The sequence below is a fragment of the Centrocercus urophasianus genome, unplaced genomic scaffold, assembly GCF_019232065.1.
Source record: "Centrocercus urophasianus isolate 14NV4802_14NV808 unplaced genomic scaffold, USGS_Curo_1.0 seq_10, whole genome shotgun sequence".
Lineage (NCBI taxonomy): Eukaryota > Metazoa > Chordata > Aves > Galliformes > Phasianidae > Centrocercus > Centrocercus urophasianus.
Genome location: NW_024884142.1, coordinates 59,442,113 through 59,467,145, shown reverse-complemented (window position 1 = coordinate 59,467,145; position 25,033 = coordinate 59,442,113). Strand labels below are relative to the sequence as shown.

Below are 25,033 nucleotides of genomic sequence, written 5' to 3'. Positions count from 1 at the left end.
CCGTAGTTGTACCACAGTTATGTGACAGTAATAGCAAGAAGCAGAGACAGTTAGGTTCTCTCCTCTTTTTGATTTAAGTAAATTCATGCTGATAAAATTCTAATGAAAAGGTATCAGAGCACAGAGTAGTGAGTGACATATTATGGAGGATTTCTGTGATTCATTGTAATGGTGGATTTTCAATTTTTAAAAGTGGTTACTTTCCTAATTGGTGAACAAAAAGGGCCAATTTATCCCTTGCTGTGAGAAGCATTTTTCTTTTATATTACTCTCTAATAATATATGATAAGAACTCTCATTTAGCCCAACACATTATGTAAATGGAAGCTATGAAACATGTTTTAAAACATACATCAGAGTTACATTACTAGACTGTTATGTTAGATTGAGCAAGAGCTCTAGTTGCACTGTATGGCAAATTTTTTTACTTTTACCATATTCCTTTCTAAGACAAACTGCGTTTAGTTCAAGTAAGGCTTCTATTAATAACTCTTGAGGCTATTCTAAGTGAGTATTTACTAGCTTTGCTCAGGTATCATGAATATAATCTCTACACTTAGTATTCACTGATCTCAAAACTTCTATATCTGTTTTAAACTAGACTTGCTTTCTCTTGGTACAAAATCTTCAAATGTTGTAGTGCAGTGACTCTTCTAATGCCAAACTAATTTGGATAAATCTACACAGCATGCAGATTTCTGAAAGTCTCATGACACAGATACCAAAAGCTGCAAAATTAACAGTCTTAGTTGTGCAAGCAAAGTTTTATGTTTCAGGATACGTGTAGCACTCAGACTTGTATATAATTTCTATGCATTGTTTGTAAATCTGGCAGTGTTAAAAGATAGCACATTTAAACACTGGAGTTCTCCCTTAGGAGCTGAGCTCCTTGTGGAGAGTATTGTTTGATTTCAGACAATTGCGATTCATTAAGAAGCATAATTGATATCACAAATTAATTATGTTAATTATGTTAGTAACTGATGGTAGTGGCTTATTTGCATAATGGAGTCCTATTAGTCTTGGTTTCCTACAAGTTTAGGTGAAAATGTAAAAAACACCAGGTTCATTCTGGCTTTTAATGATACTTAACTGTTGGTGAATTGCTCCTCACAAGAAAATTGTTGTCTTCTGTCCTAAAAGAAAGGTCAGAGAGTAGCAACCTTAGATCCAGGGAGCTTCACATAAGTCTAAACAGATACTGCAGTAATAAAATTGAGAAATGAACCCTGAAAAAGAGAGAGCGTCTTTACAGCTGTAGGCAACTTGGGCTGGTTCTGGAAGAAAGCTCTGAGGTGTTTTTCTTAAGATTGCATTGACTGGTGAGCCATGGGGACTTTTGCACGGTAAGGACAAGATAACTGCTCCTCCAGTTCTCTCTTTAATGATTTTGGGACCATTCAGAGCTAAAATTATATAGATCAGCTTCTCATTTTGCCTTACAGCTGTCTTTTTAAAATTGTTATTTGTTACATTCAGAACAGCAAGTGGGCAACTAATAAGGATTAGTGATGGGTAGGTTTTATTTAATTCCACTTCTAAGCTGCTTTATTCAACAAAATCCTTAGAACACAGGTTATATTTTTAGATACACCAACACACACTGCCATGAATTCTATACTCTAAAGCATGGATGAATAAATGTTTATATACAGTATCTAAAATTATTATTGATTATGCTTTCCTGTTGTATTCCCACATTGAGGGCTTGATTGTTTCCTGTTTCAATGGGTTTCCAAAGCATCATATAGCAGGATTTACAGAAGTTATACTGGTACTACTGTTAACTCTTATGATTTTATCGTAAGTTCTGCTGTATTGATGCATTTTAATGACTTCCTCATGGAGTAAAGTGAATATGTGAGAAATCCTCACTCGTTTCTGAGCAAACTCTTTAACATTTAACCTATTTTTATTCATTTTTGCCCACAGGCAAATAAAAGTAGTGTAATATTTCATCATTTATGTGGGAATCTCACTGTACTTTTCATCTTAATGCATCTCTTATTCTGTTTTTTGATCATTGATGCTTGGGGTTGATAATATTTCTCAAGGAAGAGATAAGCAGTATTGTACAATACTTACAGAACACATGACTTTATCAGAGGGGTCATAGTCATTACTTTGGGACTGACAGTTAAAGTGTGTCTATCAGAAGTTAATTGAGCTTAACTTATAGTGAACTGTGCCTGCAGTGGTGAAGCATTTCATGTGCATGTGATATTACTATCTTCTCTTTTTTTTTTTTTTTTTTTTTTTTTTTTTCCACCTTCTGTGGAAGTGGTTCTGAAAAAAATTTTTAGAGAGCTGGTGCCCCTCCTTGCTGTGGCCACTGCTGGGGTGTCGTAGCATACACTCAAGCTCACAAGTTAAACTGTTTGTCCTCACTATTCCCATGTGTTCGTCCTCTGCAGTCCCACAAGCAGTATCTTGTCAAGCTTGAGATATGCATATTTAGGTATCTCTGCGTAGGTGTCTGCAGCTCCTATCATTGTCAGTGGATTTTTCATCCATACGGACCGTGTGGCCCAGCAGTTGATTCAGCTTACCAGCTTACTTACAGCAGACAGCTGAAGACTGACTCCAGGCATCACTGAGTATGTTCATTATAGTAGGAATTTCTTACTTAGCCTGCAGATAGTTGCTTGTATATGGCACTGAAGTTTGAAAATGTTGTTCCCAGTTGAATCAAATCTTCAGAAGCTGAATGATTTTGCTTATTCTTGCTGCAGGAATTATCTCCCTGTAGAGTTCTAGTCTCTGATTTGAGAGACTGAAGAGGCGTCGTGGTTATCATGAAGTTCTTTATGCTTTCCTTAGTGGTCACATTTCTCTTGTAACAATTTCTATTTAATTTTACCTTCCAAAGATTGACATTTTACCATATGTGATCTTACCTCACCTCATACAAAGGTTTTCTGTTTCTAAGGCACTTTCCTTGTTTCAGATTCCAGTTTTTGGTGAAGCTGCAAGTTTCTATAAAAATGTCTCCTGTACTATATACCTCCTTCATGTTAGAAGCAGTCTCTTTATAAAAATGTTGTAATGTGCCAAGCTAAATTCTGGATTTATGTCCTTGTTTGTCTTGTGTACCACTACTAAAAAATTATTTTATATGTTAGGAATTTATTATGAAGCTTTTTGTGGATTTTGATCCATGTTGTTTTATATTTTAGAGTACTTGTTTATCATTTTTATTGTTCTGTTTTTAACAGGAGTCCTGTGCTTGTGTTCCAGTGCATGCATCGCCATGTCATTTGCCTAGATTGTTTCCATTTGTACTGTGTGACAATGTTGAATGATCGTCAGTTCATCTATGACCCAGATCTTGGTTACTCCCTCCCATGTGTAGGTAAGTTACAGTGGATTTTCTTTTTTTTTTTTTTTTTTTTTTTTTTTAAGTAGTTTTTATTTCATGTTTTATTTCATATGATTTTGAGTATACCTACAGAAATTATATTGTTTAGGAGTTGTTTCATGTCATGGAGAAAGTATTTGAATATTGAAGTGGTTCTTGCTGGGCACATGAACTGGAGGATTAAATGGATTTTTTTGTGTGTGTGTGTCAGTATTTTATAACCATGAAGTGCTAATTGAGGTTCAGCATTATTCTTCTAGTTAAAAATTTTAAAAAAAAAATCCTTGACCTCCACATTTCCACTTTTGAATGAAATAAGTTGTTAAGTTTCTTTGCCTGTCTTCAAGAGCTGATAAAAAAAGGACTGCAGTAGGAATTTTAAGTAGCCTTCCTGTTGGTGAAGTCATTGCTGCTAATTGTTGCTGCACTGAATGAAATGTAGATCACCCTGAGAAAGTGGTAGGTTTTCTGTTTTACCTGCATAGGAAACAAAAGTTGACATAAGTAGGAGATAAAGGCACTAAGTCTGGAAAATGTTTGGCTAATTGATTCCATTACACTGACTTGTGAACTTAAAAATTCTCAAATTTGCTTTTAAGAATACTTTTTTTTCATGTTGCTGTATCTGCATATGTGCATATTTATTTGAAGTGCTGTGTAGTGGTATGAGAATCATTTTCCACTAATAAAGCTGGCTTTTCAGCTTTATTATTATTATTTCCACTAATAGAAACTGGCATTACCTGGTTGCTTGAACAGTTGACAAGAAAGAGTCAAACTACTACTTCAAAGAAAAATGGTCAGCATTTCTGAAAAGCAGTGTTTGCTCACAGACAAGACATGCCTTAAGGACATTGGCAGTGTAGTAATAAGAACCATTAAAATTATTTGTTATTAATTACTTTGGATGCAGTCTTGCGGTGAGCACTGAATCGCATTTCACTAGAATTACTTTTACGTGCTGTTCACCTGACTTGTCTCACTGTACTTCTCTCCTCCCTCATATGCTCCTTGCTCTGCTACTGTAATTACATATAAAATTATTAATGTTGTATAAAGAAGAACAAGAGAACTTAGCATTCTTTCCTTTACCATTACTGTAGTATTGTGTAGTTAGTCTGTACTCTTAATCTCTTGTGCCTGCTTCTCCAAAACTTAATCAGTTTTCTAAACAAATTAACTATCTACCTCATTGCTTTAGTTGAATTGAATCCATCCTTTTTCCCCCATAACTCATCAGTTCTCTGTTCTTTAGTTCTCCTTAGATTAATCTCCCAATTGTGCAGCCCACAACCCATCTTTTTCCTCTCCTGTAGGCTTCTTTGCAACCACAGGTAGTGCCATTTCCTTCAGTTTGCATTTGCACCTGTTACTTTAAATTAATGGTCCTTCCCACCTCTTCTGTCCGTGATCCATTTTTTTTAGTCATACTGCATAATAATTATAGTAGGAATTTTGCATGTATCATTCAACTCCAGTCGTTCAATTTGATTGTTTCGTCTGTCATTTTTCTTAGAGTGAAGACAAATTAGCAGAGATTTTTACCTTTTCTGCACCTTACCTGTATTGAAATTGGGAACTATGAGAAATGAGCAGTAGAGACAAAGTATGGGTTGAGTGGAGAATGCAAAAAGAGTTGAAATGCTCAGGGATGTCATTTCAGTATTAGTGGGATGAAGAAGGCATGGAAATGGACTATGAAAGGGAGACCCTAAAGAATGTACAGACTACTTCTGTTTGAGTGAGATAGGGCTCAGCTGTATATCTAGTCTCACATTTCTTATGCTTTGTATTAAAACAGCTGAAAATGGGAATACTGAAGTACTGCTAATCTTCGTGTTTCTGAACTTCTCAAGTCAAAATGCTGTTTTCCAAATACAATAAAGTAGTAGTACTAGTTCTAGTAGTAGCAGCTGTGATAGTAGGAATAAGAACAACAGAAATGCCATACGTTTTGTCTCTTTTCACATCTATAAAAATGTTTCTTTGAAAACTGCCTGCTCATGTATTTTGACCCTGCCCTGGGTCAATCAAGTGCATATCTTAGACGCCCCTGAGTGCATCACAGTATGAAAATTGAGTCATATCAATTGTGATACTGAAGGAAAAGCAGTGTAGTTGTGTCAGTACAGCATGTTGGACAACATTTTTGACATTGCTGATAGGCTGATGTGGACTGACAAAGCAAATACTACTTCATGACCCTTCCTAGTGTTTCTGCATAGTGTTTTTGATGCTGTCCAGGTGTGCCTCCTTGCTCTGAGTCAGCCTGATGATCTGTAAGAAGTACTGGTGTTATATTGTGCTGACATGCTTTGTTTTGCAAAGGTTTTCAGTCACAATCTCTGAGCATTCCACAGTTTCAAATTATACATCATCTAAGCCAAAAATTCATTGTTACCTCTGTCAGTTCTCTTCGATGCATTATCAATTCTGTATTTAACAAAAACATTTCTAAGCATTATCTTTCCGACTGCACGGCAGGCCGAAGAGTTTGATTGGTGCTGTTATAACTCTACTGCTGTGTTTCTGCAGCCACCTTTAACCTGACTTTCTGGTATGCGAGATACTTAGTTGTTTCTGGAATTAAGTGGTAGTTGAGTTAAGAACTGATGACTAAGTTACCTTTTGTCATTCAAGAAAAACATAAGGCTGAGCTGTATCACACCTGTGAAGAACAATTCACTGTTTAGCAATCCTTTTGCTCTTAACTGTTCGGTATAAAGAAGTTTAGCCTCCTCCATAGCTCTGCATTCAGCAGCTTTTATCAGCAGTGAATTCAATTAAAAAACATTCAGTACAGTATCCTGTGATTTTTCTTTTCTACTTACTGTAGCACTCATACTGAATAGTAGAAGATTGCATTTTTGCAATCGAGAGTTCACAATCTTCATTTTTGCAACTGCAATTTGCAGTTTATATTTACACATGAGGAAAATAAAGCAGTGTTTGACACAGCTTATTCTAATTACCTCAGTGAAGCCTAAAATTCATTCTTCTAGACAGGAATGAATACCATGGGGCATGCCAAGAAATGACTTATTTCTAGCAGTGGCAGTGTTGATTTAATACGTGTTACTTCTAACAGTGCTTAAAACAAAAAATATATTTTATCTGAGCTTTATTGGAAGGTTAGAGGTTGATTTGAGCCTGCATATAAATACGAAACAAAGTCGTACTTACTATAGCAAAGTTTGTGTTGCAGTAGGTGACCAGGTTGCACAGATGGATCAAAAGCTCTGTCTCTATTAATTTGTGTATTTTATATATTACAAGCTAGTGGTGGAGTGGTACTTATAGTGTCTTGAATAGGAAATAATTGTACTTTAAATTTATGCTTTGTAAAAATGATTTCATGTAAGAATTGATTTATTTTAAATCTAGCCCATTTCTGCAAGGCATATAGAACTGTAGAGGAGGTTTTGTAATTAAGTCTAAATCTTTTGCACTTCCAATTAGTTGTGTTTATTCTAGTATTTTTGAAATAGAGAGATAACATAATGAACATAGCCTACAGTTTCCATTAACATTTGACTCACTGTTTTGATTTTTATCAAAGGAATGTATTATCAAAGTGAGATTTTTATATCTTCTGTTGGATCAATCTGGAGTCAAAAATGCTGCACGCACAACAGAATAAAAATAAATAGCAGCAACTATAGTGGAGGGTCACTGTGACAGACAAGATCAGTGTTATGACGTGTATGGTAACTTGAACTGGTAAGGATCTAGGGAGTTCAAATAAATACTGCTTCTCAAGTAGGTTTAGTATCTTGCTTCCTGTCACATATAAGCCAGAAGGTGCATTTTGGCATTGTGTTCATTTATTTTGTCTGATTGCACCCTTCCTTTTATTTGTTTTCTCTTATTCAGCTTAATTAAGCAGACGGTAGTATGTGTTCAAAAGAAGGCTATCTCATCTGATGAGCTATGATTTATCAAACTTGATAATGCCATAGTTGTATGTCATTCCTGTACAAAACGTGTCATTGCTGAGACTTTTGGGAAGAACAAAATTAATTCCTTAGTGCTTAGCTGCTAATCTAGTGCCAGGCAGCACTCCTCCAGCTGAGAACAGCCAGCATGGAGGGTTGCAGCTCTGAGCACAGTAGCTCTGGTGCATTGATAGGATTAGCTGCTCAGAAAATTGTAGCAGCAACCCCATGGTTCAAGCTCAATGTATCTGCTCAGAGAAAGGACTTAGGGATACGAGCTGGCTGTGTTTCATTGGTCATTAAAATAAAAAAAGTAAACGTTATAGATAATACTCTCTCTGCCCTTGTTAAGTGGCAACAGAAATCTATCCCATCTCTCTGTGTGGTGTCTTGTATTAATGAGGCTTCATGCATAGAAATTTCCATGAGTGGTGACCTCCAAGTATCTTTGAAATAATTAATAAGGTGCTTAGAGGGACAGATTTGCATATGCATGGAAGATCATTTGTGGTTATTTAGTTACTGTGCAGGGCAAAGAGTCTCATAGCATTACCTCAAAGCAGGAATTGTATACAAGCATACAGTGTGTCACCATATTTAAACATATAATTCTTATGATCACCATTTCAATTTTAAAATAGCATTACGGCATTATGGGTCTTGGTCCTCACAGATCTTTGGCAGAAGAAAAGTTGGTGAGGCCAAGGAAAGGCAAGGCTTAACACTGCTGTAGGCACTTTGCAAAAATATCTCCCTTTATTTCTTATGAGTAATTATATGCATGATGTATTTTAAATGAATCTGGATAAAAGATTCAGATCTCTAGATGCCTGTAAAACGCTGTTGTATCTGGAAGAAATCTTGTTTTACCACATATATATAAATATATACATGAAATTGCTATCTGCTAATAAAAACGACTAAAGCTTTAAAGTATAACAAACTGCTTAAGGAGCCATATTCCACTGAAATACAGTTGCTGGCAAATGTTTAAGGAGACATGTCTTAGGATTAAATTTTTTATCTCCATTGAATTCTATTTGTATAGTAATAGGATGTTTTTATTCCTGTGGAGGATGTCAAAGCAGTGGTGTATCTCTAGATCATATTTTAAAACCCTAGCAACCAAAATGAACAGGCAAGAATAAACAGGTAGCCTAAACAAAATTTGCAAGTAAAAGGAAAGAGGGTAACTCATTTTGATTTGATCACTCCAATAGTGTTTGAGTCTTCTTTTATTAATAAGAAAATCTCTAAAGTGTTTAGGAAGTTTTATGTATGCGTAGGGTTTTAAAGCGAAGGTCAGTGGTCTCTGAGAAGAGCCTTCTCAAGGATGTGCTGAGGAAGCAGACAGTGGGGCCTGAAAGAGTGCAGCAGTTAGTGCAAGAATCAAGGTGTACCTGGTATTGGAGGCCTCAATATGTGAATCACTTCTGAAATATCTGTTCTCCAGTAACCCTGCTTAAAAGTATTTAAAGCAATGTAGGAAATGACAATTTATTATTATTATTATTACTATAGGAATAAAATACAAAGGATTGAACGCAGACACATTTGCAGCTCTTGGAAATTCTTAAAACTGCTCCTTAAATTTAATTAAATTAAATTCCTTACAGCTTTGTAATTTCTTGTTTGTGTGAAATATCTGAGCATACAGAAGCAGGTGTAGGAGACCAGAGAAATGTATTTTTGTTTTTTTTTTTTTTTTACTGTACATCTTGGGAGAGGTTTTCTTTCACTCCTAGAAATTAATAAACTAGCAGTTTTCAGTGCATTTGTGTAACAGCTCTAATTGTGTTTTTCCAGCACTGTTCATGACAAGGAAAGTGCAGATATGCAATTGTGTGCTGTGTTTGTGCTCTTAAGGGGTTACCCAAGCATGTCCTTTGGCAGGACATTTGGCAATAACTGACCTAGTTGGTTTTTTAACCTATTTTCTGGATGCTTTCTGTCATTAATTTCCCGTGGATTTGACTGAGCTCCTGAGACTTTCTAGTCTAAGGAGGGTATGCATGCCCACTGTCCTCTTTGCATCCTCCTAAGGGGAAAGTTGCTTATTCCTTCTGTAGGGGAATAAATCTGAAGGTGAAAGGGAATCATCATAGAGGGGCTTTTCACAGAAGTGGTATTGCATGGAAGTGATGTGCTGTTGCTTTAATCTAAGACAAATTCCTGAAATGACTCCATTGTACTTTTACAGAGAGGTTTCCCTTCTTCCGTTGGTATAATTTCAGTCACGTTATTGTTTGTGTTATGATAGTTTGAACATACTGCGTTGACTTAAATGTTAGTCATATTTCTTAGTAAGAGGCAAAGTCTGTCCCTTTGGGCTTATTACCTGTGTGACAAAAGGAGAAGAGAAGCAAGGGTGATGCAGCAGCTACAAAGTACACAAGAGATCATTTACTGAGTTTAAATTGGAACTGTGAGTTTTGTTACAGTGGTTTTCCTAGGAATGTATCACTTTTCTTTCACCTCTAGTATGTAAATTCCTCTCATTTCCTTTCTTTTAAGTCTCTCCAAACTCTTTCTTGAAGATGCTAGAATGAGAAATGATTTTTTTTCTCTACCGTTATGCACAGAAAAAATGGCATAGATCTGTGCAGTACCCTGGTGGAGAGAGCCTTGCAAAGACAAGATCATTCACCTCCATGTATTATTGTATTATTTCTTAAAATTGCCGAAGTTTATAGGATGATACAGCTAGATTGCTTTCTACCCAGGTCTAGCGGGTAGAACTAACCTAGCCGTATTCCAGCGCAAAGTTAGTTAGAGAAGGGAATAAAGAACTGTGGATAAACCAGATTTTTATTTCAGATGGCAATTGAATTTGCAGTGGCTTCCTGAAGATCTTTTAATGGTCATCTCCATTAGCCTCTTGCCATGAGCATAAAAAGCCATGAACCTATAGTGTACCAAGCACTTTTTGGTGATTCTTTACTAGCAGAAGCATGAGAGCTACTATGTCTTTTGAGCTCAGAAAGTCACAGCAGCTCCTTCATTTTTATTTTCAGTACTGACTGAAGTTCAAGCAGCAATATTTGAGGTTTGTCCCCTTAAGTATTTGCCATGTTTCCATAGTTGCAGATTGCCAGCTCTGTATCAAAACAGTCTCAAAATTTTTAGAATGAGTGACGCTTAATATATTTGATGCTAACACTAAATTCTTCTCTGGGAATAACTATAATGAAATCATACCACGTGATCCTTAGAAAATGTGAGTTGTTATAATTAAATTCAGTGTGAGATATCTTACTATCGGTGTTTTTCTCCCTTATCTCTTTACTGTTTTTTGTTGTGATTTATTTAATTTTTAAATTACATGGAGATGACAGGGCATATGTCTGCTCTGATAAGTATGTCTTAAAAGCAAAACATAATTAAAAGAAGTCTTGCTTAGAAATTAATTGACTCTAAGAGAAACTGAGAATGATCTTTCAAAACAGACTTTTTGTCCTGTAGAAAACTACATCCATTGTCAAAGTAAAATAGGCAGTATTGAAACAGTGGCAGAATGTGAGGGTGGGGAGGGGGGGGGGGTAAGTGATTACATGTCCAGCTGAAGTCTAAGTTCTTTTTTGTGTAAGCTGGAGTCCATGAGAGCTTTGACTTTGGAAATGAAGAATGCTTGTTCTGACTGGAAATGCTTCTGCCTGTAGTGGTTTATCAGATAATAATACTTGATGTGGGTGTGTGGTTGGCAAGTCACTTTTAAGCTTTCATCAAATTGAGGAAAAATTACCATCTATCAAGGGATAGTAGTATGTTGCTAGTCATCAACTTTACAACCCACTCCTTGAATTGGTTTTTAATTCAAACTGTTTTTTAATGCATCTTCTGTAAATGCTGATTGGGATTTTAGAAAGTAAATGATTTTGACTGCATATTCTTGAAATCTATTTTCTGCAGAAAAACAATATTAGGAAAGAAGGATCGGCTTTTGAACAAAAACTTACTTCATGGCTGGGTCAAATTCAAGTCCTAAATGGCCTAGCACTAGTGCTAACATTTGAGTCCACGGGCATTAATGCCACTGAGGAGTATACTCTGTGAAAAATGTGGGTAATGTGAGTAGAAAAAAGGGATGATATACAGGGAACAGCAAAAAGTGGAGTCTAAAGGGATGGAACTGAAAGACATTAAAAAAAGTGTTGGTGACCATTCAAGGAATGAAAGAGTAGAGCTTTAAAGAGGGAGGATAAGTAATAATGCCTCCATCTTCTCTCACATTTTGGTGTGGATGGGAATTTAGTTGTTAATCACAGTACTTTAGTGGTTTTCATGTGGACTGTTCTTCCACAGACTGGAAACATCTTTTTTGCTCTAAAAATGTCCAACAGACTGTAGAAGTTGCTAATTTTTATAGCTGGAATATGCTCGAGGATTTTAGCTTATGCTTTTAGAATAGCATGGGGAGAGTCTGACCCATCATGCCTGGATAACTGCAGATTTCCTGAGAGATTGGTTTCTGTGTGAGCAGAGGACTTCTTTCAGTGTAGCACGATCTCTGAAGTGGACTCTGAAAGCAGCTGCATTTGTAAGGAATCATTGATGTCTTCTACATAATATACTCCATAAATAAGCTGCTGGGACTAACTGTAGCACATTCAGCATGTGTTTAGTCTCTGAAGCCTTGTGATTAATATTCCCCTAGTCACTTTGGTCTCCCACATGGCAGCATGTAGAGCTGCTGCCACATCACAGAACCAGCTAAGGACATTCCCCTTCAACAAGGAGTTGGCTTTAATTAAATTTCTGTGTCTGGAAAGTGAAAATCTAATTTTCTTTTTGACATTTTCTATATTACTACTTAGACAAAATTATGAAAATAATTAATCCCTCTGAAGCAGGCATCAGCATTATAAGGGGTACAAAAAATATTGCATATAAATAATACCACTAATCACCAATCTGTTATAATTTATTGATGTAAGTTCTTATTAAAACTCTTAATCAGATTTGTTCTTGATAAAGCAGATGTGCCAAATGATTGCACAATGTAGGTGCAAGTGAGGGTTATAAAAAGTAACATGGTTCAAACTGCCTTTCAATATATTTTATCTCTCCAGAGATATATTATAAGAAAAGAAAGAAATAGGGGGAAAGAGAATAAGGTTTATCATTTAGAGAGGAGATTTTCATTCTATATTGAGTTCAACTACAGTCCACCATAGTGTTGGCTAAAACTGCTGACAGTTAAATGATCTTTATGCAATAACTTAGTGTTCTCATTCTGGTCCTTGGAGAATCTCTGTTCATGTTCCAAAAGCCATTATTTCAGCTGTTGTCAATGGGTAGTCTTGTTTCCTTCCCTAAGAAAGTGGAAAAGGATTGAGTAAGCACGGAGAGCAAGCCTCCTCCTCATAGCTGAAGTACTTTGTGTAAATTGGAATAGGATGGAACCACATAGTGTCACTTGCACTGATGAAATGCCACTGAGATGCAATCTGAAATGCTTTTATCACGCCCCTTCATACTAACTAAAAAATAAAAAGTTAACGAAATATGAGCACCTGCACATTGCACTGTGTCATTCTCCAAGCTGATATGATGTAACAAGCTGGGTATTGACTTTGATAGTTCAGTAGTATCACTTAGAACCTTGTGCCACAGGCCTATTTTAAGAACTGGTCTTCGCATATTGTAATTGCAATCCATCTGCTGGCCATTTGCTATGGTTGGGTTTTTAGCTGGATGGTTTAGAGCTGCCATTATACAGAGTAGGTAAACAAAGCACTCGTGCTGAGCACAAGTAGTTCAGAGAAGACCGCAGAAACAGTGATCCAAATAAGTTTGGGTTGTAGATTCACAGGCTATTACAATAAGATACTAAATTATCAAGCTGTTTCTTATTCATATTTGCCAACTGTATGATGAGTCATGTATTTGAGAATAAGAATTTTTAAGACAAAAATATATTTAAACAGGTAGTGAGTTTTAATAATGTATTTTATTATAAGGAATTATCCTGAGGCTTACAGGTAGCTTTTATTCCTTTGATACCTGTTAAGTTTGGTCTAGTTTAGGAACATTTATATTTATATTCTAATTCTAAAAACAAAGTAGCCTCACTTTTTCACTAAAAGTAACAAAAAAAAAAAGTAAAAGCTTCTGCCAGAACATTTTAATACTGCTGAATTTACTGCAGTGCTGAATGTTTTGCCCTTTTAGTAAGTGTAAGGACACCATTGCCATTTGCAGAGCTTAAGTGGATAGCGAGCTAGAGAGAATAAATGACACCTACTAAGGAACTTCTGTAGTATTTAATTCAATCCAATTCATAGAAAAGGTAAGTTATCAAAGGCAAAGATATATAGTTTGTTAAGAATTATAGTGGAATTTATATTTTATTTATATATTCTTTAAATGGCTTGAAAACGAAGGTAGATGTTCTCATCACTTTGTTGTTACTGAAATGGTCAAGGAAATGAAACTTGCCAGGCCCTTACTAGTTGCCTCCTTCACTAACCGTTTTAGTTCAAACAGTGTTCAAACATTACCTGTCAGTTGCTTTTTCACATACTGTTTATTGCAAATGTTCATAGATAAATTTCAAAACTAAATAATGAGCTCTAATACAGGGACATTCTTAAGGTTACATAATACATGAACTGTTATGCGGTACGTGCCATCAACATGTCTAAACTGAAACAACAAGATGCGATCTATTTATTTGTAATGGAAGTCAGATTGTTATGGGAGCAATGCTCTTTGAAGCTGAGAGAATCTAGTGGTATTCTGGTTCTGGTGTACTATCAAAATTGCCCCGTCTGCATGTTTTTTTCTCCGCCTCTCTTTGCCCTAGATATCTTTTTCTAATCTTCAGGAAAAAAATAAAAATAAAAAAATGGGGTGCTTTCTATAAAAGCAATGATCTGGCTAAGTATGCTCTTGTTGTTATTTGGTGCGCATCTCAGCTACTCCACCTTCAGCTTTGTGGCTCACAGTGCATGAAACACTTGACAGTGCTTCAGGAATACTTTTCGTGTTACGATTTTTATTAGAATGGCCAAAGTACCTGTAGCGGAATTTTATTCTCCTACCATGAAGTTAGAATTCTGAAGAAATTATCACAGTCACTGAGAGTATTTGATTGTGACTATGTGTTCATCTTACGTGTGACAAATACAAAACATTAGCTAAAGGTGTTGAAAACCTGAGTTTAGAAATGCATAAAACATCTTACTGGGAAAAAGGTATGCACAGCAAATGTGCACTGCTTAGTTATTCCAATTTCCTTCCTTCCTGCCCTGATTGCTTCCTTACTTCCTTGCTTTTGTTCTTTCTCCTTTTTAATTCAAGAATAAGCTTATCATGACTCTACATTATTTCTGTTAATATAATTTCTTTTTCCTTTTTTCCTTCTTTTTTAGAGAATCAGAATCTTTTTTTCTGTTCTTGCTCTGCCAATTCCCTTTTTGTCTGCCTGTCTTTGCCTCATTTGGTGATCACCAAATGCTGCTGTCTCACTCTCTAATTCTTTTCCATCTCTTTTTTTTCTTGCTCTTCTTTTCTCCTTTTGTCTTTTTTTTTTTCTTTCTCACCTTGTCCTGCCTTTCTGTATCCTCCTGCCCTCTTTTCTCTAATTGAAATTCCACTCACTCTTGATCTGTTCTGTAAGGACCACAAAGCAGTGAGGACTCTGGGCAGATAAAAAAGCATGGGAAATTGACTCTGGAGGTGGAGTAATGTAAAGAGGTCACTTTTGAGGATCAGTTTTACTGTCTGTGATCACTAAGAGAAGGGCAGTTGGGACATAGGTGAGACACTTAGGTCTATTGGCTGACCTTCTTTTTTCGGTGTCTCTCTGTGTTCTATGTAGAACAGTGAGTTGTGAGCAGGAATATTCTCGGTCACTTGTTGCATCTCTGATGCTGTGGACTGCACATCCAGTGGCCAGAGAGATCATTGCGGCAGTTGCAGATTAAACTCAGTCCTCTGTGATGCTTTGGCCCAATGGAACTGCCTGGACAAAAAAAATCCCGTGTCAGAATGGATGTTTGGTTTTTTGGCATCTTTCATCATCTTCACCTGATATCTCTTACAGATTTTTTTTATTCTTTTCTCCCATATCCATGCATGCACATAAACGCTCATAAGCACAGACTTCAGCAGGATTTCTGGCCAGCTAAAATAGAAACTGAAGTACCAGAAAGTTGAAAAGTTCTTTTGTTTTCTTCATGCTCCATTTGAAAGTTGAAAAAGTGCAATGCCAGGTACAAACAAAGCTCAGCTTGTCAGTTAAACAGGCAGCCTGGCACAGTCAGATTTTGTTTTTCATGATCCATTGCCCCAGGTAATATCCTCTGTTTATATCATTGCTGGAGGAAGGCTGAAATTATGGAGGCGTTTTTAGTAATAACTGCTAGCAGGGAGACAGTATTTACCAGAGAGTCTGCAGTGAGACTCTCAGGTAAATAATAAGCGTTTTAGAAAAACTATCTAATTATGTATTTAATCGCTTGGAGCCGTTCCAGTCACTTGGGAAAATGATGAGCGTTTTGTAAATCTGCCTAATTATTTATTTTTGAAGGAAGTTGTTCTAGCCTCTGGGGTAAGTAGTGTGAATTTCATGACTTTCCATACAGAACTGTTTTGCTTGAGAATGTCAGAGGTTTTAAAAAATAATAATAATAATAATAATCAAGAGAATGGTAAAATATTAGCAAATACAGAGTTTTGTCAGAGTTTTGTCTACTTTGGTCTCTGGTGCTCCATTTCTATACGTTTCTCTTAAGGGTTCAGTCTTGATTGTGCTTTAAAATAGCCATCTTTTTTCTCAATGCAAAGAAAATCAGGAAGTTCAAGCAGCCATATTTGTAGATACACTCTGAATGTGGAGTTTGGAGGCCACAAATAAATCAGAGTAGCTGTATTCAGTAGTTATTAAAAACCATATCACAGTTTAGGTTAGAGACTGCCTGGTGTCCTTGCAATGGACGTGACAGTTTTCTCTTTCAGTTGTATGAATAATTAATCACTTTCACCATAATTAGTTACTAGCAAGAGAACTGAATGTCTGATATATATCTGTCAGAATTAAAATTAGTTATTGTTTAATAGTGTATCTGTCAGTCCACAGGAGTTATTTTTTTTACTAGTGTATGTTCCTACCTCCATCAGTTTGTGCTCTTCCTTTTTTTTTCTCTCTTAATTTATTCAGGAGTTTATAGAGTAATTTCCATCAACTATCATGAAAGCTAATCTGAATTTACTTGGTATGACTGTATTCACTATTTTTCTTAAGTGTTACTCATGTTCCTCAATAAATAGTTTTTTTAGAAAGCTAAACTTAATTTTCATGAGAAAATAGTTCAGGAGTTTTTACAAATAGTTTGTTTTCCCTTTTTAAAGAGAAGTGGAATTATTTTCGTAATAAATGTAGTAAAAAAGAATTATGAAAAGAATCAATTTCTCAACATTGTGTATTTATCCACAAGGCAAATTAAGATTACTTCTGAACATACAAAACATTGCTAGCACTTTGAGTGCTTTCTTTATTAAAACAGATGTAGAATATTGCTTGAGAAAAAATCTCAACAGATTTATCTGGAGAAGTATCCACCACCACCTTACCACCTCCTGACTTACATAATTAACAGCACATGTTTAACCCAGTTGCTTATTACTCAAGTGCTTGTACTTACGTTTGGACTTGCATCAATTGCCTAGATAGCATCAATGTCATCAAGCTGGACTAATTCACTGAGCTGCTTTATTATTTCTAAGTAAACCAATTTTCTCTGCATTTTTACAGCATGATTGGAAATACGTCCTATCCTGGAAAGCATGTCGCTTCTGGTATTCAGAAGGAATCCCTCACAAACTGTATGGCTATCTAGATGTACAGAAAGCATAATAGTAGGATTATGTGTACTGGATGAAGCTCATGAAAGCATTTTCCCACCTTGTTTCATTCCTTTTAATTCTATGTCCCAGTTTAGCAGCATTCTGTAGTAGACTGCTGTTTAAATGCTGGATGTATAAATCCAGGTTGCTAATGATATTTGGGGGAAAAAAAAGAGTCCTATTTCATTTGTATTATTCTAATTTTGCTTGCATAACAGTAGGCATTCACAGCGTGTGTAGATATGAAAGATTATATGATACCAGATAGATTTCATGCTCTGGAACTATGTACAAGACAGTGTAGTTTAGTTCAAATAGGAAGTTCCAAGTTTAAAATAAACCTCAAGTGCTTTAACCTCTGCTTTCATTTTAGCTGTACTGATGAAACATAGATGTTAAGTAAAATCTGTTGTGGGAACGGATTTTTTTTCTAGTATGGACAGGCTGTGTGCTGATTTTATTGCCCAGATGCCTTACAAAGTGTGGGTGTGTTCAACAGATTATGACCGTGAAATTCAGGACAGCCATTGCTCATCTTGCACCAGGAGAATTTCCTAAGTCTACCGTGATCCTCCTTTGGCTGCAGTGTGTGTGTGTGTGTGTGTGTGTGTGTGTGTGTGTGTGTGTGTGTGTTAAAGTCACTTTCTCTGCATCTATAGTGATACTATATGCTACATAAGAAATCTTGTACTCATAATTTCATTACTCTAGAAAACAAGACTGACGTGTAACCAAGTTGTTTTCTCAAAGATGATTACTGCTTCAATTACGGTAATTGAAAGTATCATATAATCCATATAATCTCATAGGTTAAATATTTGAAAGCAACTGAAAGTCTCAACTTCTTTTTACAGGAAATCCTTATAATACTTAGTGTCTCAATGTTCTAAAGCAATATTTATCATTCTACAATTAATAAAGTTACATATATTTAAAATGTGAAATCAGCTACCTTTCTCCTAGTGAAAATAATGGGAGCAGTTGATGGATGGATCTTGGTATTTGAGATTTTAAGATAAATTATTGAAAGTTTAAAATTCTTCTCCCCAAGCATTAGAAGATTAGGTAGGCATTTGAATTTTGGAGTTGAAAAGCAACTGGAATGGAGAGAATGGTTTTAATCTTAACGCTGGAATTCATTGTAATGAACTCAGCCCAGTAACACAGTACTCCAGACTTTGAAAACTTGGGCTTTGGTAGACCCATGTGTATGTGAGGAGCTTCTTGACTAACTAAATAGAGACCAGGAAAGCAAAGACTTTTTCTTTAATAAATTGTCTCATCTTAAATCCACATGTTCCAATAGCATCTATGCCAGCAATAAAGAAAAAAATGAGATAAAATATGATTCTTAGAATTGAGAAGAATGGAAGAGTCTTATGAATGACAATTCATTATTTTGAGAATGTTGTAAGCATAAAATGTTCTTTCGACCATATGTTGTGATATATCCAAGAAACCTGAAAATATGGTCTGCTATCTTCTCTAGTTTCTCACAGTTCTCGTGGTATGAGATTCTTTTTTAGTTCACACTTTGCTCTATTTTGGGAGGCAGTTTTACATCTGAAATTAAGGCATAGTACATACAATGTGACATATACAGTATGGTATTGTTTGCAGCCAGAAAGTGTATGCTAATGTACTGGAAAAATCTGAAAGAGATAATACTGAAATCTTGGCTCATTTCAGCCACCTACTTGCAAACTGCTGATCAGACAGCCTGTAGGCAGAGACTTAAACCCAGAAATTTTGGGCAAACCCAAGCAATATGTAATGATTTACGCCTGCAAAAAGTAGTCCTGATTCAACTTGTTTTGCTGGCATGAGTATTTACAAAATGAACTGAATGTACTGAGATTATTCAAGATTGATGTTTCTGATCTGTGGCTGTCATGATTCATGTGTGTATGAATATCTGCATTTCCCTTTTACTTTACATCATTTAACTTTATCATGGAAAAATTTTATTATGGCAAACTAATGCAATTCAAGTGCACAAGTATATGTTAAGAAAGTATTTAACTTAATGAGGTAAATTTAACATCATCTAAATTTTGCGCTGGCAATTGTTAAGATACAAATCAATTAAACTTTCATGAGTTTTTCAATCTGTTAGTAATGTCTTCTCACTGTAGTTTTAATCCAGTCACCCAACTGTGTATGTATATATAATGATGAAGTTGTTATAGCTGAAGTCAGGAAATGAATACAACCACAGTAATCGTTTTTAAGAATGGTATATTATTTATTTTTGTTTAAACACGTATTCTTGAGAGACAATTCTCTCAAGCAGATTTTTTGCACTCTTTAATTGTGATTAGGATCTTCCCATACTTAGATGCCCCTCTCTCTTCCTTCCAAGTTGTGAGAGAAAAGTAGTTTTGCAATGCAAAAATATTGCTTTGCATATTGACCACAGAGGAGTTTTCATCTTGTCCTTGGGAGATGTAAGATCTTTCAGGCTTCTTGAGAAAACAATCCTTTGCTATCTTGCTTTTCTTATAGCCTTATCTCACTTTGTTGAAACCACAGTTGAAAGTTTTACTACCAGAACATTTGTTCTATTTCCATATGGATAAACAGAAACTTTAAGATTATGTTCATATAGAATTAAAGTTAACTATAATACATATTGTTAGCCTATAGATAAAAACTTTCATGTGTGACTTCTCCCAAATACCACCCTTTGCAGGTTCGTTTCTGCTCCTGCTCAGTTGGTTTGAATTCTTGAAAGAGGCAAATCAAATTGTGTGGTGCCACATGGATTAGATATTCAGATGTTCACTTGTAAACTATATGGCTACTTGCTGCTGTAGCAACTTTGTCCGGTTCTCCTGTCTTTGTCCCACCACGATTTAACAGGAGCTCCCTTAGAATTCCTAACCTCTGGACAGTATCAAATTGTACTCTTCAGTACAGATGGCAGGAGAAACATTTTTGCTTGCTCATATTAGGTCTTTCAGGAAATGCAGAAGCACTGCTAAAATTAAATTCTTTGTAGAGTTGTGCTGGGCAGTGTTCAGTGCTAGGGCTCTGCAGATTAGAGATATCTTGCAAATCTAAGGAATGAAAATGGAAATATACTCTTAGGCAATAGTCCTTGATTTCCATTGGCACATAGTTTTAGCTCACAGCAGACTTTTAGATCATAACAGTTTTTATATGCTGGAAATCTGCTTTGCATAATTTGAGAGGTTTTTGAAAAAATTATCCTGTTCCTCTCCCTCAGGGCTCTCTACAATTTGAATCTCAGTACTAGGGGAGCTTGCCTTTACAAGCAGATGGATGTGAAAAATAATCCAAATAAAATCTGTAAAACTCTTTTTAACATTTTATAGAAATATATTTGTAATATATAGAATACAGGGTGAATGATGGGATTTTACTTCTTAATATTCTTCAATTTAGGATGTCTTTCATAGATTCCTCTTAGTTTTGCTGCTGTTTACTTTATCCATTACAATCTCCTGTTATGCTTTTTATATAAACATAAATATTGGTGTATATGACGACTAATATGCATATACAAACAAATGTAACACGTGCCTTTATACTCACACGGACATATAGGTGTATAGATAGGTATAACTTTAGGGTTAGAAATTTTAAAAATGCCTGAAAGAGCCATGCTATTTTGGCTCTGTGCGACTTCAAATGAAGTGATTGAATATGATTTTTATGTTACATTATAAGAAATGAACCACTGGCTAGTAAGACACTAAAAGAATTTAACATCAAACATAAAGCAGGCATACGCTGCAAGTGGATTGGTTACTGCAGGAATTTCTGCCTCTATATTTCATGATTTCTTTAAATTGCATTTTTTGTAGTTTTTTTTACTGTGGAAGCTAATGTTCTGGGGAAAAAAAAAAATGTTTTTTATTGTAATGTAATGTAAAACTCATAGAGATAAGAAGATGAATAAAGGTAACGTTAGAGATTAAAAAAAAAGAAATTCTAAAGGAAATATGTACAGGGGACTCCAGACAGTAGCAGAAGTTGAGTCTCGGCTGAAGGAAAAAGGCATGAAGTTGGTGCTGTCTCCTTTTTTCATACTCCTTTTCCCATAACTGTTTGGAAGTGATGGTTTCCCCATCTTTAGGAAAGCTACCACATAGGTGATACCCGCTGTCCCTCCACTTTTAAACTCCAACTTAAGGTTAAAGCTACGGAGTTCTCTCAGGCCTCACTGTTCCCTCCTCCATAGCTCCTCTGCAGCTGCCCATTCAGTTATCTTGCTTAGACTTAAGTGTTCATTTACTTTTTCTTCTACCTTATTTGGCCATTCATTTTTCTTCCTTATTTTTATCGTATTTCTTCTTAATGACACTTTTCCGTGCTAACCTCATGTCTCATTATTTCTTTTCGTGCTTCCTGTACTTAAGAGCTATCTGGTTTACTTAAAGCAGGGATTTGTTTGCTAGTCTAGCTCAAAGATGGGTTTATTTGTCTTTACTGTAGTAAGCTTGAATCCTTACAAGAAGTGAAAAGGATAGTTAAAAAAATCAAGGCAGGAACCAGAAAAAGATGCATTGTAGAAGGCTCTAAGAAAGATTTTAAAAGCCAGAAGTTCAGTAAATAAGATACAGAAAAAAAAAAAAAAAAAAAAAGTGTGAGGAGATGACTTAAGCAGTGCATAAGATTGCAAGACTTAGAAGATGTTCTGGATGTCTCATTAAATATAGCTGAAGAACAGAAGCAGAACTGCAATGCCATTAGGTAGTGTGAGAATTAGTTTTGAGATAAACACAAGCACAAGGAAAAGCTGGTAGAAAATTATTTTGTCATCTAATTTTGCTGGCTAGTGAGAATCTATATGGCTATTAAACTCTGATGGTTAGCATCCTGGAAACCCTGCTGAAGGACACAAAGAGATAACAGTTATTAGAAGTGAAATGGGACACAATAGCTCTGTTAGAACCCTGTTTCTAATAGTCCTCTGCTCTCTGAAGCGGTCAGCACGGCATCTGTCTGTTTCTTCACTGTAAATGGCTGAGTATTCTCTGCAAATAGTGCAATCAGCTACATTACTGATAATGTTCATAAAATCCTTGGTGTCTGGGAAAGGTCTTTTGTTACTTCAGATGTCTGTTCTAGGAGCAAATACTGTACAGTTGTAACAGATTCTGCTGCATGAGGCAGTGCAGTTTGACAAAGCAGGATGTCAACTGTTAATGTCATGACTATGAAGCTGAATTTCAAATGCAGTAAAACTGTTAGGAATCTGAATGTCTGAGTTATTCATAAGTGTTCTATTTTGTATTTTTACTTTGAAAAAGAATGTTAATGACAAATGGAAACATCAGTGAAATATGTGATCCTAATAGAATTAACTGCTGGGAATTCTCTTGACTTTTTTTTTTTTTTTTTTAAAAAAAAAAAGAGGTGTTAAAAGTGGTTTCTGAACATTTTGGTTTTGTGTGCCCGTATATGCAGAACATTATTCAAATGTATTTCAGGTTTCTTAGGAAATCACTTCAAAACTTGCATTGTTGTTTGTGGGATCAGACCTTCAGACTGCTCTGAGCATAAACTGGAAATAGAACTATTTCTGTTACTTTACCACTCTTTCTTCCCTGAGAAATTGTATTGTGTCTGGTCACTGTACTGAATTTATGGAGGATTTTATATTGGCTTTTTAAATACTATTTTTTGTTCAGAGGTTCTTAGTGGATATATAGTACCAAAACTTAAGTTTCTGGATTAAGCATACCATACAGGTTTGCAGAACTGGAAGTCTGAAGTGATGGCAACTTGCAGATAAAACTATAAAAGCAGCAAACAGTGCTCCAGCAGTGATACTGCTGGTCACTGGACAAATGCACTTTGATCAAAAGTTACTACTACTCATAAGAGAGAATCTGCCTGCAGGACAATAAAATAAGGTTAATAAAGCCATTCAGTCTCAAAGGAGTCGGTGCTGGTACATCTTGCTCTGACTAGAGTGTCATGTCAGCGTACACACACTGTGAAGTCCTTTGGTCTTGCTTCTTGGCATCAGTTTGTGTACTGAGATCTGGCCTGTTCAGCTTGCTGTCCCTATTGCCGCATTTCCTTGCAGGCTTATTGGAGTACTTGCTGGCAAATTTGGTTTCAATTATTTGGTTTTAGATTCTCATTTCTTCTGTTACCTCTTTCATACTTTAATGTGGTTTATCTTTTCACCCTTAGTCTGTTGAGATCTCCTGATATTGTCTGTGTAACGACACAGTCTTACCACTGTTTCCCTCTCATGTAATTGTGTTTATTTGTACTCTGCTTCTTTCATTTTCCCTGGACCCATCCTCCTTTCTTCCATTTGCCACTCATTTTATGGGGCTATTTCCCTTGCATTCCTGATTGAACTTCACCAGTTTTCTTTTCCAGACACTCGCTTACTCTTAGCAGTAAGAGGTATCTAATTTGCTTTCTATCCTTAAAAAAAATCTGTCGTCCAGTTTTACCTTTCATTCTGTTCCTGGGCCTTGTTATGCCCCTTCCCTGCTTTTACCACCTGTACTCTAGTTACGCACATTGCATAGGATTTTGGCAGTTGGCAGTCAGCCTTGTCTTTTGAATGATATCTTTTGAATGAGTCAGAACCCCCAGAGTGAATGAAACACAGCTCCGTTTGGTCAGGCTGTCTCAACAGTTGCTGATCACAACAACCTCATGCAAATTCTACAGACTTGGGACAGAATGTCTGGAAAGCTGCATGAAGGAAAATGATCTGTGGGGTTTTGGTCAGTGCTTGACTGAACATGAACCAGCAGTGTGCCCAGGTGGACAAGTGACCTGTGTCAGAAATAGTATTGCCAGCGGAAGCAGAAAAGTGATCATCCTCCTATACTCTCTATTCCCTCTCTACAAGAAAGACATTGAGGCAGCGGAGCATGTTCTGAAGGGTAACAAAGCTTGTGAAAGGAAATGTTATAGTTCTCTGCAGTGCTCTGAAAGGAGGCTGTGGCAAGGTGGGAGTCAGTCTCTTCTCCCAGGTAACAGCAATAGGACTAGAGAGAATGGCTTCATGTTGCACTAGGGGAGGTTCAGGTTAGATATTGGGAAAAGCTTCTCTGAAAGAGTGGTCTGGTGCTGGAATGAGCCTCCCAGGGAGTTGGTAGAGTCACTGTCTCTGGTTATAGACATTTTACTAAGGGATGTGGTTGAGTGAGGAAATACTGGTGGTAGGTGGATGGTTGGACTAGATGATCTTAGAGTCTTTTTCCAACTTTAATCATTCTGTAATTCTAGTGTTCTCTTATTTGGGAGAGTATAAGTCCCAATCATAGAATTCCATTTCCAGTGGATAAACATGGCCCTGACACTGCTCCTTGGTAAAGGCGTTGCCATCTGTGTGTTTTCCTGGGTTTGGCAACTTTTCCTGGGGTGGCAACTTTGCAGGAGAATTGGGTGTTTTATCTCCTTTCTCTTTCCCCTCTCCAAAATTCATTATTCTCTTTCTGATGTCTGTTATTTAATGTTACCTTCCCTTAATCTTTGTTGCCACCTTTCCACTTGCTTGGTATGTGCCTGTTGTCAGAATGGGGCTTGGGGAATCTATCTGGGAACCCAGGCTGTTTTTTTGAGAGTACAGACAGTAAGCATGCCAGCACTAGCAAAAATCTCTGTCCTGTGTATATCTAAACATGTCCAGTGATAAACTGTTTTACAAGACAAACTTTTGCAGATGGTTTCTGTTCTTGTAGCTTTGGAAGGCGGCGGTCAGGTGTGGCACTTCTTCAGTTTTTACCATTAACTGTGTGAAACCATGAGGAGATTTCCCTTGGGTTTGTGATTCCTAGCCTATCAACTGGTATCTAAGAGTTAACCACTGACTAAAATGTTTCTCACAACTGAGAGTTTAAGGGCTGCCCTTGGTGAGGATTCTTTACAACACATGAGAAGCTCTTGC

The 25,033-nt window shown here is 36.3% G+C and overlaps 1 protein-coding gene across 1 annotated transcript in view; it reads left to right on the top strand.

The window, feature by feature from the left end:
- PRKN (parkin RBR E3 ubiquitin protein ligase) overlaps positions 1 to 25,033 on the top strand; it is a 685,723-nt gene that overhangs the window by 410,765 nt on the left and 249,925 nt on the right. Inside the window, exon 7 of the mRNA XM_042820470.1 lies at positions 3,216 to 3,352. Within this exon, the coding sequence (XP_042676404.1) occupies positions 3,216 to 3,352 (137 nt within the window). The remainder of the gene's footprint in view (positions 1 to 3,215; positions 3,353 to 25,033) is intronic.